At 50.2% G+C, this 13,507-nt stretch overlaps 1 protein-coding gene across 4 annotated transcripts in view; it reads left to right on the top strand.

Moving 5' to 3' along the window:
- Positions 1-354: 354 nt before the first annotated feature.
- Positions 355-13,507, top strand: part of PPP2R5C (protein phosphatase 2 regulatory subunit B'gamma) — a 132,604-nt gene continuing 119,451 nt past the window's right edge. For 2 of the 4 annotated variants that reach the window (XM_060003912.2, XM_060003914.2), the window contains exons 1-2: positions 355-601; positions 1,532-1,597. In XM_060003912.2, coding sequence (XP_059859895.2) covers positions 566-601; positions 1,532-1,597 — 102 coding nt within the window. In that variant the 5' untranslated portion in view covers positions 355-565. Of the gene's footprint in view, positions 602-1,075; positions 1,095-1,531; positions 1,598-13,507 lie in introns of those variants that run through there. The other 2 variants (XM_060003908.1, XM_060003909.1) reach the window with 2 other exon arrangements.

Below are 13,507 nucleotides of genomic sequence, written 5' to 3'. Positions count from 1 at the left end.
CCAACTCGGCTCGGCTCACCCAGCCGCCACCGCCCCCGCCGCTCCACCTGAGACCGACTCCAGCCGGAGCGCGGCGGGGGACATCGAGGCCGCGCAGGGGCGGGGATACAGGAGAGCGTTAGGGCACGTGAGGGTGCCTCGGCCAATGGCGGGGTGTCTGGAGGGCGGTGGGGCGGGGCCGGCGCGGGGGCGGTGCGGGCGGTGCAGGAGGTGCAGGGGCGGGACCGCGGACTAGGGGCGGGGCGCGGCAGAGGGCTGGGGAGCGAAGGGGGAGGGGGAGAGGAGGGCCGGGCCGGGCCGGGCTGGGCCGGGGGAGGGGCGGAGAGACGCCGCCGCCGCCGCCGCCGCCGCCGCCGCCGCCGCCGCCGCCGCCGCCGCCGCCGCCGCCGCCGCCGCCGCCGCCGCCGCCGCCGCGAGCCTGGGAAAGGAGAACCGTGAGCGAGCGAACGATTCAGTCCCCGGGCGGCGGCGGCGGCGGCGGCCGGGGAGGCGCGACGGCCGGGGCGGGGGAGCTGCTGCTGCGGGGGGCAGGTGGCGGGAGCGGCGGCGGTGGTCCGCACCAGCCATGCCGAATAAAAACAAGAAGGAGAAAGTGAGTCAGGTACCGCGCCGCTGGACTGGCCGGGCGGGGAGGGCAAGGAACCGCGCGGAGGGCGGCGGGGAACTGCCCGGGAGCGGGGCCCGGCGGGGCTCAGGGGTGCTGCGAGAGCGGGGGCGCTCTCTGCCCCCTCCCGGGGTGGGGGCCGGGGGCGGCGGGTCGCGCCGGGGCCGCGGAGCCCAGGCCGGGACGGGGGTCCTGATGGCCCTGGTGGCGGCCAAGGTGGGGGGCGGCGTGGGTGCCCGCCTCGGGGCAGCGCGCGCGGTGGGCGTGAGGGGGCAGGTGGGGCCGCGCAGGTGGTTGACCCAGCCTCGCAGACGCCTGGGCAGGGGCTCCAGGGGTGAGGGTGCAGGCGCCTATCAGGGACCCCCGGCCGGGGAGATGGGCAGCGAACGGACTCCGCTTAAGGCTTAGGAAGAATCGTCTGCCTTCCGGAGGGACGCTCTGGGGCTCTGAAATACTATTATTATCCTGGGTGGCGGCGGCGGCGATGCATGTGAGTGTGCTGCGTTTGCATTTGGGGGGGGGGTATGTTTTTGCTTCAGGTGGAGCTCTGTAGCGTTTCAGAATCACCCCAGAAATCCTCGCTCGCAGGGTTTAGGGTGGGAAGGAAAAAAAGGGATGTGGTGTGGATCTTTCAAGATGCTGAGAGCGCTGTATAAATGTGGGTTTACCTGTTTCTGCTTAAAGTTGTCAGTGCCACATAATGCAGACGAAGAAAACAAGGAGAATCTGAATTTGGGTGGGTGGGTGTCGCATCACAATATTGTATCTCTAAACCATACGATGTAGAATTTCTTGATGGTATTGATTAAAACTATCAAAGGTCATTGTTAAATTGTATAACTATTTGTAAAACTGCATTTTGGTTTATCTGATGTTTAGCAGTCTAAAAATTGAGAAGCTTAATTGATTCTGCTTTATGTTTCCCAGGAATCGCCAAAAGCAGGGAAAAGTGGAAAAAGTTCAAAAGAAGGACAAGACATAATAGAATCAGAGGTAACTATTCTTAAATATTCACTTTACATTTTTTCATGAACACCTTTTAACTTAGGGTAGAAAAAATGAGGGTGAGAAAACCTAGGGTCTTCTAAAATGTTTCCCTGTATGAGATTTTTTTCTAGTGTCTTTCATAATCCTCCATTTTAGTTATTTGGGTTTGTATTGTTCGCCTTTGGGGAAATATAAATGTTTTAATGAAAGTTGTGCGTATCTGTGCTGCTAGTATTTTTAAGTTCATCCCCCACCCCCCAAATCTCAAATCTAGCAGCCCTCCTGTGGAGACTGGTTTCAGGGGCTCTCTCATACTGGAGTTGTTCAAGTTCCTATTAGTTTTCCCATCCTCCCTCTTCCTTTACAAGGGGCCGGATCTGTCTCTCAGCAGCTCAGCCTCTTTCTCCTGTCACCCTTGCTTTCCTGGATGCAGTCTCTGCTGCTCGTGCCCTGTGCTTTTCTCTGTTGATGTCTGTTCCCCTTAGCCTCTTTCCCCAACAATGTTGGTATATTTTGGCTTATCTAGTTTTGCTATTTTTGTGCAATCTTCTATCATCTTCCACATTTTTTTCTTTGTAGTGGCCAATTCTGACCACTTTTGCTTCTTGCCTTTGGGCTCATTGAGGAAACAGCTGGGATGCTCCATGAGGATTGTGTCTACCTGGTGGGATTGGGCTTTGATAGCATTTGCAGAGCCAGCACTTGGCTTTGCCTTTTCTTCCTTGTGACTAGTTGTTGAACTGGAGGACCTTGGGCTACGGGTCTAGGAGCTGCATGGACCCAGGCAGAGCTAATAGGCCCTTTTGAATCACTGGTAGCAGAGAAGCTGCTTAATTTGGTGTCATAGTTCTCCAGAGCTGGATTGTTGAAGTCCTTCCTCTTATCACAGATGACGGTAATTTACAAGTGTCAGACCCTTTCCTATAAGCCAAATTAGAGTAGAGTTCAGTTCTGTCTGGCAGATAAGACCATTATCTGCAGTAGCCTTTTTTTCTTTTTTTTTTTTTAAGCCCCAGGTTATCTTTTCCTTATCATTTGGTACATTCTAAGCCTCCCTCCTCTTCAGGAGGTGGTTTATTCCAGCAAATCTGTTGCCCTCCCCAAAGCAAAAAACAGAAATCCGAAAAGTTACTTAATTATCAATATTTTTGTGCCAGTCTTTCCCTGCCCTTTCTTTATAGCAGGCAGTCAAGCTTTACTGTGGCATTCTTGCATTTGACTTGATTACTTCCCTGTCACTCTTTTGACTAAATTGATTTAAATGAAATTTAGTTGCTGCGCAAGGGTGTATGCCTTTCCTTTTCCCTTTTTTGGTTTATTGATCTTGCATTAAAACTGCTTAGACTTCCTAGTGCTCCCCCGAACCTTTCTTGCTCACATACCTGTCTCTCACTGTTCGTGTCACACACACAAAAATCAGCGTGTATGTTTCATTTATTCCTGTTTTAGTGGAAAGAACCTGGCTGTAAGGATGGGAAAATGTTAAGTTTGAATCTGAAGAAAACCTCTCAGTAACTCAAAGATACCAAAGCCAATGATAAGTAAAATGTGTGTTTAAGGTGGATTGGGTTCTTAGATGGTCAGTTGCTTAAGATTCTTGAGGTGTGGCCTGCAGTGTCTTGAGTGTGATGCCCCACTTGTCTTTTTGTATCTTTTCTAGCGCTACTGTCTAAGAGCTGGAGCTACAGAGCTTGAAATTACCACTGAAAAATACTGAAATGTTGGGCCCTTCACTACTTCCTCCTCAGGATCCCAGAGGCAACATATTAACATGACAGTTGGCAGACCACTGAGTATATTTCGCAGGCGCACAAATTGAGGCACTTCCGTTCCTTTGAACTTGGAGTTGACCATTGCTTTTCCATTGTCTCTCTCACTTCAGTGTTCCTCTCTGTTCTTCATTTCTAGTCCCACCCCCTTACCAAGTGTGATGGACTCATGCAGGTGAATTAGACCATTACACACACTCGCTTCCTCTCCTGTCTGCTGATACTACTCTGAACTCGAATATTTTAACCTGAACCGTTCACATAGGTCTGCAGTTCCCACGCTGCTTTTCAAACCTTTCTGATGTCACGTCACCTTCACAGTCAGCGTTGGTTCAGGTTACCCTGTGGACACCCCTCTGTTAGGACAGTTAGCACATCCAGGGCTGCCCAGCCCGAAAGGTGCAGAGTAGGTGCTCATCTGGGGCAGAGAAGTAATCCCAACAGAGAAAACGTTAAAGAACTTGGCCTGCGGTTGACTTAAATAATACACCCCTTCAAATGTGGGGAAGGTCCTTACACAGAAGTCCTGGCCGGTGGTAATCTGGCCTCAAGGAAAACAAAGGAGCAGGTGGCTAACATTGCAGACCACTTTGTGGTTAGAACAGGGGGACATTTGATGGCATGGGTTTTTAGCAAGAAGTCCTGCAGTAAAGGATAGAGTGCTTCAGCCAGGGGCTTAGTGAATAAAATGCTGACTCCTGATGGCCATAAACGATGGCACCTAACTTCTGTGGCCCTGTTTCCTCTTCCCTAAAACGACTTGGTGAGTTTCAGGTTTGGCCATTTTTAAGTTTATGGGATAGATTAGGCGTGACCTCTCTTGAAAGTTTTCCCTGCAAGATATCTGGCAGGATATGTCTTCCCATGTAACAGAATACCATTAAGAGTCGTAACTGCTGCTGCGCAACTTTTGTCTTTTGGTAGAAACTCCTATTCCTTGAACGATGTGTATTGGAACATCTTTCTTTGCTTTTTTTCTCTTTCCAATAGAATGTCTAATGTTTGACTTGCTTATCCATACGTGTCCTGGGAATCTGTTTCCGCCCAGTACATCCTGCTGGTTTATTTCATAAGACACTTTTAAGGAGTGAGGATGCAAATGGGCTCACAGGTAACTTGACCTTGGAAAACTGTGGAGATGGGCAGAGGGAACTCATCTTTGAGCAGCTGTTCTCGGTACAACACTCAAGTCTGTAGAAACATAGCTAGGCTCGTTGGATGCACACTTAGAATCCTAGTAAATTGCTCAGAGAGTCCTAAAGTCCATTTTAGGGGATCAGACCATGCAGCCGTGGGTTTTGATACCGTTATTTTAATTTGTGTACTGTGTCCAAAGTTACGTTTTAAAAAGTGTTCGCGCTTTTTGTAAAGTGATTCGTTGTAAGCACATTAAAGGTCGTTGTGTGTTGTTCTCCAGTTGTGTATCTTACTTATCCTGCTTCAGCTCAGTTTTGTTTGAAAGTCTCTACAGCAACTCTTATGTAATATCTGTTGCTGAAAGGAAAGCTGAACAATCCTCTCTCCAACTTGTTAGCTTATTTTGACCCCTTCCACCTTTAGTGATAACTTTGCTTTCTCTTTATGACCTATCTGTTTACATTCCCTTGGCCCCTTGCCCCCAGGGTTCCGGAGACAGGGAGCCAAGTCTTGCTGGGGTCTCATCGGTGTTGGTGGTGGAGTTGTATCTTAGAAATTTAAACTGAAATTTTAGAAATATTTACTAATTCATCTAGTAATAACAGTAACACCCGTTACATGTTAATGGGAATAACGTTTTTATGAAAGACACCTTTCCATGAAACATTTTTTGACTCTCCAGTCATGTGACTCTGTAGCAGGCGTTTTAAGCTGAGTGAGTTGGAGGAGGACGAGGAAGTGGTTGTGTTGCTGTGTGGGTTTTCTGGGGAGGCGGCCGTGACTGTCCCCTCCCGAGAAGAGAGTCCCCGACTCCTGTCCCCAAACACCAAGAGCCTCTGTCTGGAGGCTGAATTCTGAGCTCAGGCTCTCACTGGGGGCCTCCCATGCCGCTTTTTCCATCGTTCTCTTCCCGACTTTTTCCAGTACAACCCTGAACTGGACTCCAGTGAAACACAGAGAGGACTCAAAGGAATAGTACTTTAAGAACTTTTGTGGTGGGACTTCCCTGGCGGTCCAGTGGTTCACTCTGCACTTCCACTGTGGGGGGTACAGGTTCGATCCTTGGTCGGGGAACTAATCCCACATGCCACGCAGCCAAAAAAAAAAAAAACTTTTTTGAAATTCTTATGTAATTATTTTATAGGAAATGGGAGTTCCCTGCTTTTAATTGCCATTCTTCCAATCAGTCCGCATCATATTTGCTTAGAGCCACGGTGTTCAGGAAGGATGGCTCTGCAGAGAGGACAGTCCGCTGCTGACTGGAAGGACTTGGGGTCCGGAGGTGCCGTGAGCTCACTGTCCTCGGGGGAGTGAGGCTTCCCTGAGCCGCCTCCTCTTTGGCGCCCACTCCTGCCCTGCGCTACAAGCTGGACGCTTGGTAGGCCCTCAGTGTCTCCCACGGGTGACACCGCTGCCCTTGAGCGGCAGCCCACCCTCAGCACCATGGCCAGGTGTTCCCTGTGGGGCCGCCCTGTGGTCCTGTGCATGTTCCCCAGCATCCTTGGTCAGCCCCACTGGATGCCAGTAGCTCCCCATCCCCTCCAGTGGTGACAACCAAAAGTGCCTCTCGACGTTGCCCAGTGTCTCCTGAAGGGCAAAATGGCCCCGTGTTGCAACCACTGCTCTAGAAAGATCCCTCCACAGAGCATGTGCATTTGCTTGCAAATCATGCCTGGCACGTGTTCGTGAGAAGAGCAGTGCTGCTGAAACAAAAGGGACATCAAAATTCATGAGGGTCCCAAAGAGCTCTGATCTAGGTGGGCTGTAGCTTTCAGGTGTTTTTCATATTAGAAACTAAAATTGAAAAATTTTAAATATGCATTAATTCATCTAATAACACACCCATTACATGTTAACATAAATAGAGTCTTTTTTTATTTTTTCGGTACGCGCTCACTGCTGCGGCCTCTCCCGTCGCGGAGCACAGGCTCCGGACGCACAGGCCCAGCGGCCATGGCTCACGGGCCCAGCCGCTCCGCGGCATGTGGGATCCTCCCGGACCGGGGCAAGAACCCGCGTCCCCTGCATTGGCAGGCGGACTCTCAACCACTGCGCCACCAGGGAAGCCCTAGAGTCTTTTTATGAGAAAACTATTCACAAAAGTTCACGGAAAAAATGGCATTGCTCTATATTTTTGCAAATCTCTTTAATGTCTGGCTTAATAAAAGACAGCTGGCCTCTCAAGTCTGCGCCTGCATTCAGTCTGTTCTGATACCACATCTCTGGTAGCCTGTGAAAAATCAACATAACAAAGGTTATAAAGGCAAAGCGTGTCTTGGTGTTATCATAAAAATAGTAGATCCCAGAAGGGGCCTAAGGGACCCCACTTTGAGAACTGTTGTAGAATACTTTTTCCCATCCTCTTTCTTGCTTATCTGAATCTTTCATCTTTTTAGCTCCAACTCAAGTTCATTTTTTCTAAAATTTAAAGGCAGGTTTTTCTCACCATCTTGGAGCGTATTTTTTCCATATTTTCAGTTTGAATAGCAGTCATTTGCTGCACCAACTATTTATTATGTATAGTGCCTTGGACAACTTTTATTTCCCTGTGAGAGAGAGAGAAAGGTTTGTTTTGAGCGTCTCTCGTCCTGTGCAAGCACTGGTAAGATAAAGAGTATGCTATTGTCCTTACTCGTGAAGCACTGTTTTCTGTTACTTGTGAAGTGTCACATCTGTTGAGCTTGGACATTCAGGAGACTTGGGAGTAACTTGCCCGCCCCCGCAGTCAGTCACACGTGCAGCCGCTGAATAGATGGGACAAGATGGAGCACATTCTTGTAAAGAGGCACCTGGAGCTTTGAGTGTGGAACTCAGATGTCTGAAAGCATCTAAGCAAACACAGGATCGCCATTAAATTGTGGAGTTCCTGAGTGCGTGTTGGATGTGGCGTGTGTGTAGCAGGTAAGCTGGCAGATAAGATCAGTCAGCATCCCTGTCCCTCTTAAATAAAAGCTCCGTTACATGATGTGTAATTCTAGAAAGAGTCCTTCAAGCGACTTACGTGAAATCATGTAAACTGTTCCAGTTCGTGGAAGCAGCTCCGAGCGAATGCAAGCCTTGAGCCCTGCCCCACAGTGGTGGCGAGGTTTCCACCTGCGTGTGGGGAGCTGGGAGAGTCAGTCTGCACCAGCATGTCATGGGGACATTTTCCTAAGTCACAGGGAAAATTCCTCTGACAGATCGCAACTCGAGAAAGTCTTCAGTGTTTCCTTGAATGTTGGGCACCTGCCCAGGTCAGGGAGTGATGCCATCTGGTTTGGCCCAGCATTTTGGTAACAGCCTTGCGTCTTGCTGTCAGTCTGTCATGTGGAGCGGAGACTCCCCGGGCCGTGCTTCTCCCTCAGGTTTGAGAACAGCTGATGCTGGGAAGGGCTGCTTCCCAGACGCCGGCAACAGTGTCATCTTCGTCTTCTCCACCTGGGGGAGTGAGAGAACCGGCCTAGAAATTTAACTCTCCAAGGGTGGGAGGAAGAAAATCTTTGTTAGTTGGAAGACTGTGCGTTTTCCTTTATCATAAGTGTTTTTTAAACATGAACTTGAGCATGGCTCTAAAGGGGCGTTAGCTCCAACCTAAAGCTGGTTTTGCGCAGTGGGTACCTGGTGGCTCTGAAGTGCTGGACCTGTGCTATCCAAGAGGTTAGTTAGCCTTTAGCCACACGTGGCTGTCTAAGTTAATGAAAAATACATTAGATTGAGAAATTCAGTTCCTTGGTCACACTAGCCACATTTCAAGTGCCCAGTGGCCACACGTGGCCAATGGCTTCCCTGCTGGACAGTAGATAGGGAGCATTTCCCACTTCACAGAAAGTTCTACTGGACACAGCTGCCTTAGACCCTAGCAGTAGCTTCCAAAATAACTCTAATGTGAGCGCACTGAACTTAACTTTGTTAACTATCGCTCTTCTTAATATGAAATGTCAAATTTAAGATTTAATTTAAGAGAAAAGACATAAATTGGCAAAAGAGAAGGAAATGGGTAAAATAGGGGAAAGAAACAGGTGAGAAGGGGCTTTGGTGGTGAGGTGGGAAGGAGGCCCTGCTTACCACTTGGTCCAGGACCCGCCTACGTTCTAAAGACCCCACCGGAAACACAGAGGAGGCCACGCCAGTCCCCACAGGAGTGGACCCAGAGAGGCCCCAGGGAGACAGCCACCTTGTCTGCTTCTCGTCTTCGTCTTTCTTTTTAGACATCTATCTTTACGGCGGCGGCGGGGTGCGGGGGTCAGAACACACATGGTTTAAAAAAGACAGTAGTGCGAAGTCTGTACTTTCCCATTTCACTTGATCCACTCTGAGCCCTGCATCACAGAGCAAACCTCTCTGGACTGTTCTGGTTTGCTCCGGATCGCACCGGAAGCAGTACGGTGTGGTCAGAGGGAGAGGATGGGCTCTGTAGTGGGAGGGAACATTCTCTCTCCCAGAGTCATCTTCCTCCCTTCATCTGGCCTTTCTCCTTCTCCCTCCCTCCCTCCCTCCCTCCCTCCCTTCCTTCCTTCCTTCCTTTCTTTCTTTCCTCCCTCCCTCCCTGACTTCATTCCCTCCCTCCTTCCTTCCTTCTTTTTTTTTTGACACATTGCCTTATTTTATTCAAAAAACAGTCTGCTCATACATGGTCCAAGAACACCGAAATAATAAAGCAAATATAATCACATGTGAAAGATTGGTCTTCAAACATCATAGCCAATGATGCCACACATGCCTGTGATCTCTCCGGCATGAAACCACGTCCACACCTCAGTGGCCACCAAACCATTCAGCAGAGCTTCCTTAACTGTGAGCTGTTTGAAGCTACCGGTTTGAGCACCACTGACAATTTTTTTCAAGCTCTGAATAGCTGTAGGGATCTCAGCAGGGGTTGGAGGGACCAGCTCAACCTTGGCATAGTGCCAAAGTATGGCCAATTGAGGCTTCAAGTAAGTCACAGCAGTGTCAATCTGCGCTGGGGCCTTCTCCGCGAGGTTATGGACAAACTGGGCTGTGGTTCTAGGACAGAAAGTCCGTCGCCCCGACTGGCCGGTTGAATGGTCATTCTCTTTCACATTGCAGGCTTCCCTTCAGTAGATTCACTCACTCATAGTCATCCAGCAGGTACGTTCTGAGGTCCTACTATGTGCTGAGCGCCATCGCAGGTGCTGGGGATTCAGCACGGGACACAGCAGGGCCCCTGCCCTCAAGCAGTTTGCTTTCGGTGAGTGCTGTGTGCACTCGTGTTTCCAACTTCTCCACATCCTCCCTAACACTTGTTTTCCTTTTTCTCTTTTTTTTAAAATTATAGCCACCCTAGTGGGTGTGAAGTGTTATGCCATCGTGGTTTTCATTTGCATTTTGCCTAATGGCTAAAGATCTTGAGCATCTTTTCATGTGCTTATTGGCCATTTGTATATCTTCAGAGAAACGTCTGTTCAAGTTCTTTGCCAGGTTTTTTTTTCCCCGGATGCACTGGGTCTTTGGTGCTGCGCACGGGCTTTCTCTAGTTGTGGCAAGTGGGGGCTACACTTCGTTGCAGTGCATGGGCTTCTCATTGCAGTGGCTTCTCTTGTTGCGGAGCATGGGCTCTAGGCGCGCGGGCTTCAGTAGTTGTGGCCCGCCGGCTCTAGAGCGCAGGCTCAGTAGTTGTGGCACACAGGCTTAGTTGCTCCATGGCATGTGGGATCTTCCCGCACCAGGGCTCAAACCTGTGTACCCTGCATTGGCAGGCGGATTCTTAACCACTGCGCCACCAGGAAAGCCCCCTTTGCCAGTTTTTTAAATGGGTGTTTGTCTTTCTGTTGTTGGAGTTCTTAACGCAGGCATACCTTGTTTTATTGCACTTCACTTTGTTGTACTTTGCAGATACTGTTGTTTTTATAAATTGAAGGTTTGTGACAACCCTGTGCTGTCAGATGATGGTTGGCATTTTTTAGCAATAAAGTATTTTTAATTAAGGTGTGTACATTGTTTTAGACGTAATGCTATTGCACACTTAATAGACTACAGTATAGTGTAAACATGACTTTTATATGCCCTAGGAAACCAAATGCTTCACGTGACTGCTTCATTGTGATGTTTGCTTTATTGCCGTGGTCTGGAGCAGGACCTGGAATTCCTCCAGTATCTCTGATATTGCCTGTACATTCTGGGTACTAGACCCTTATTACAAAAGTCACAGATATTTTCTCCCATTCCATGGATTGTCTTTTCACTTTCTTAATAAAAAGTGTCTTTGTGTGTGTGTGTGTGTGTGTGTGTGTGTGTGTGTGTCTTTGATGCACAAAAGTTTTAAATTTGTATTAAGTCCAATTTATGTTTTTTCTTTTGTTGCTTGTGGTTCTGGCGTTATATCTAAGAACCGACTGTCAAATCCAAGGTCATGAAGATTTACCTCTGTATTCTCTTAAGAGTTTTATGGTTTTAGCTCTTAAATTTAGGTCGTGAATATGACTGGTCATTGATCTGTTTTGAGTTAATTTTTGTTTATAATTTTTGTTTATGTGTGAGGTAGGGATTCCCCCCCCCATTTCATTCTTTTGCACGTGGTTACCCAGCTGTCCCAGCGTCATTGGTTGAAGAGACTGTTCTTTTCCCACTGAGTGGTCTTGGCTCTTAATTCTGTTCCATCCATCTATCTGCATGTCTGTCCTTACGCCAGTACCACACTGCTTTGATAGAAAGGCGTGCCGCTATGGGGTTTCAGCTACTGGTTAGTGTGATACAGATAAAGCAGCCGTGGAGGGAGCGGGAGATGCGTTGAGTTCCGACTCCTCGCCTCGTTCGTGTGGAATCGCCACCCGGGTGCCGCAGCCCCTTCACAGTTGGGCTTATTTCTAGTTGTTTTCCCTGCCACATCGGTGACTCGTCCCACCATCCGCCATCTGCGGGAGCCCGGGTTCCCAGAGACAACCCCCGCCCACGCGCCTCTGCTTCCGGGTCTTGACTTCCTGTCTAGACAACCAGAAAAGCCTTCTTGTGGGCCCTTCGGCTTCCACACCTGAGCCTGAGGGCCTTTTAAAAAGGGAAAGCTTTTTGTGTCATCGCCCAGCCCGAACGCTCTCCATGGCTTCCAGCTCCTTCAGATAAAGGGGGGGGGGGCTCCTTAGACTGGGCGCCTGGGGCCGCGTCGGCCTCGGCCTCGCGCCGGCTGCACGCGGGCTCTCAGTGCCGCGCGCGCGCACGCACGCACACGCACATACACACGTGCGCGCGCGCGCACACCCACACGTAGAGCTCCTCCCCTTCGGGTCTTCGCACGTCCTCAGAGCAACCCTCAGACCTCGCAGGCGCCTCAGCTACGGGTCCCTGTGCGGGGGCGTCCCCTCGGGGTTGGCAGAGGGACGGAGTTACAGCCGAGGGGGCCAGGAGCGACGCCTGGGCAGCGGGGAGGGCCTCGCCAGGACCTGAGCGTGGAGAGCGGGCCGCCAGGCCCAGCCCGAGCAGGGAGGTGGTGACCGCGGTTGCGGGAGTTTGGAGACAGCCCTTAAGCTGGAGGGGGTGATGGAGCCAGGTTTTCTTTGCTAGACACTCACTCTGCCCGTCCCGTCCCGAGGAGAGCGCTCTGGAGGGAGGCCAGAGGGAGAGGCGGCAGGTGTTCGGGTAACTGTGTTGTCCCGGACGTTGGAAGCCTTACCTCAGCGTGCGCCCTGTGGTGGCTGTCGATACCCCTGGCCTCGGTCTGCTCCGTGTATTGGCCGGATCACCCAGTCCTAGTGCAAAAAGCTCCGTTCGGTAAGACGCACAGTCCACTCTCCTGTCTGGGTAGGAGCAGCGGTGTTGTTTTTGCTCATGTCTGTACCCAGCTGTTTGTCACGGTCATTATGTGCATGGCACTGGGTTCGGCATTACAGGAGAATAAAAAGGAAACGGACTTTAGTGTGCAGGACGTGTGTGTCTGTAACAACATTGGAAACGAGTACGTCTCCTAGGAGGGGCTGTTTGAGACTGTGGAGTAACCGCTAGGGCTTTCTGGGGGCATCTAGAGAAAGCTGTGCAGGATGGTTTTAACTTGGGGAATTCCGTGGAGCAGGAGAGTTATGGACGGTGTTTGTAAGGAAGAAAGACCCACGCTTTCATGATTAGGTGGGAAGAACGACAGACATCGTGGTCAGAGCCCAAGGAAGCACATTTCGAGGAAGGAACTGTTGGCTGTAGGAGAAAAGGGAACCCAGGCCCTGGCTCACGGTTCAGAGTTCTGTTTGGCGTGGCAGTATGGCTTCTTGGAAAAGTCTTTCCAAATATCCTTGAGCACCTTATTAAAAAATAAAGCAGCTCTCACTTCTTAGTAAAAATCCCATTCAAGGATGAGAGCATATAGTTGGGGGCTCAAGTCAGTGTGTCTCTTTGGCGCTCTGTAATCGGAAGGGGATTGGCAGGGTCGTGTTTCTAGGACGAGTTTGATGGGCTTTTTAAAAGAGCCTGTGTGCACATACAGAGTCCATCCTTGAGCAGACAGGAGGGTGTGGGAGGAGGGAGTGTGTTGCACAAAGAATCTTGACAGCGGACACTCACCTCTGTGGCTGTCAGCCGTCACTGCTGGGGCCGAGCACAGCCAAGCTCCACAGGGCTCCTGGGCAAGCTCGACCCGTTAGCCTGCACGGATGACAGGGGACCCCTGGCTCTGCTGCGTGTGCCCTCACACTCATCCACCGCCTCTGCTTGAGTGCTGGCAATGCTCCTCACCTTGCATGTCAACTGCACGTCGTGGGACAGCCTAGTTGTCACGGAGCAGGCTGGAGATGAGCACACAGAATCTGGAGCCTGGAGACGAATGCAAGGAAAGGCTAGAAACAAGGGCATTTCCTGTTGCTCAAGAGGAAAGCGCCTTTCGGTAGCCTTTACTGGTTTTTGAGGGCTGAATGTGAGCAAACAGGGAAAGCTGTCATTTATAAGGTATTCAACTATACTAGTTTCTTGTCGGTGCTGTACAAATGACCACAAGCTTAATGGCTTAAAAGAACACAAGCTCATTATCTTAGAGTTCTGGAGGTCAGAAGTCTGAAATGGGCTGAAATTAAGGTGTCAGCCTGGCCAGTCCTTT

The sequence above is a fragment of the Delphinus delphis genome, chromosome 2 (assembly GCF_949987515.2).
Source record: "Delphinus delphis chromosome 2, mDelDel1.2, whole genome shotgun sequence".
NCBI lineage: Eukaryota > Metazoa > Chordata > Mammalia > Artiodactyla > Delphinidae > Delphinus > Delphinus delphis.
This window is presented reverse-complemented; position numbering and strand designations above follow the sequence as displayed.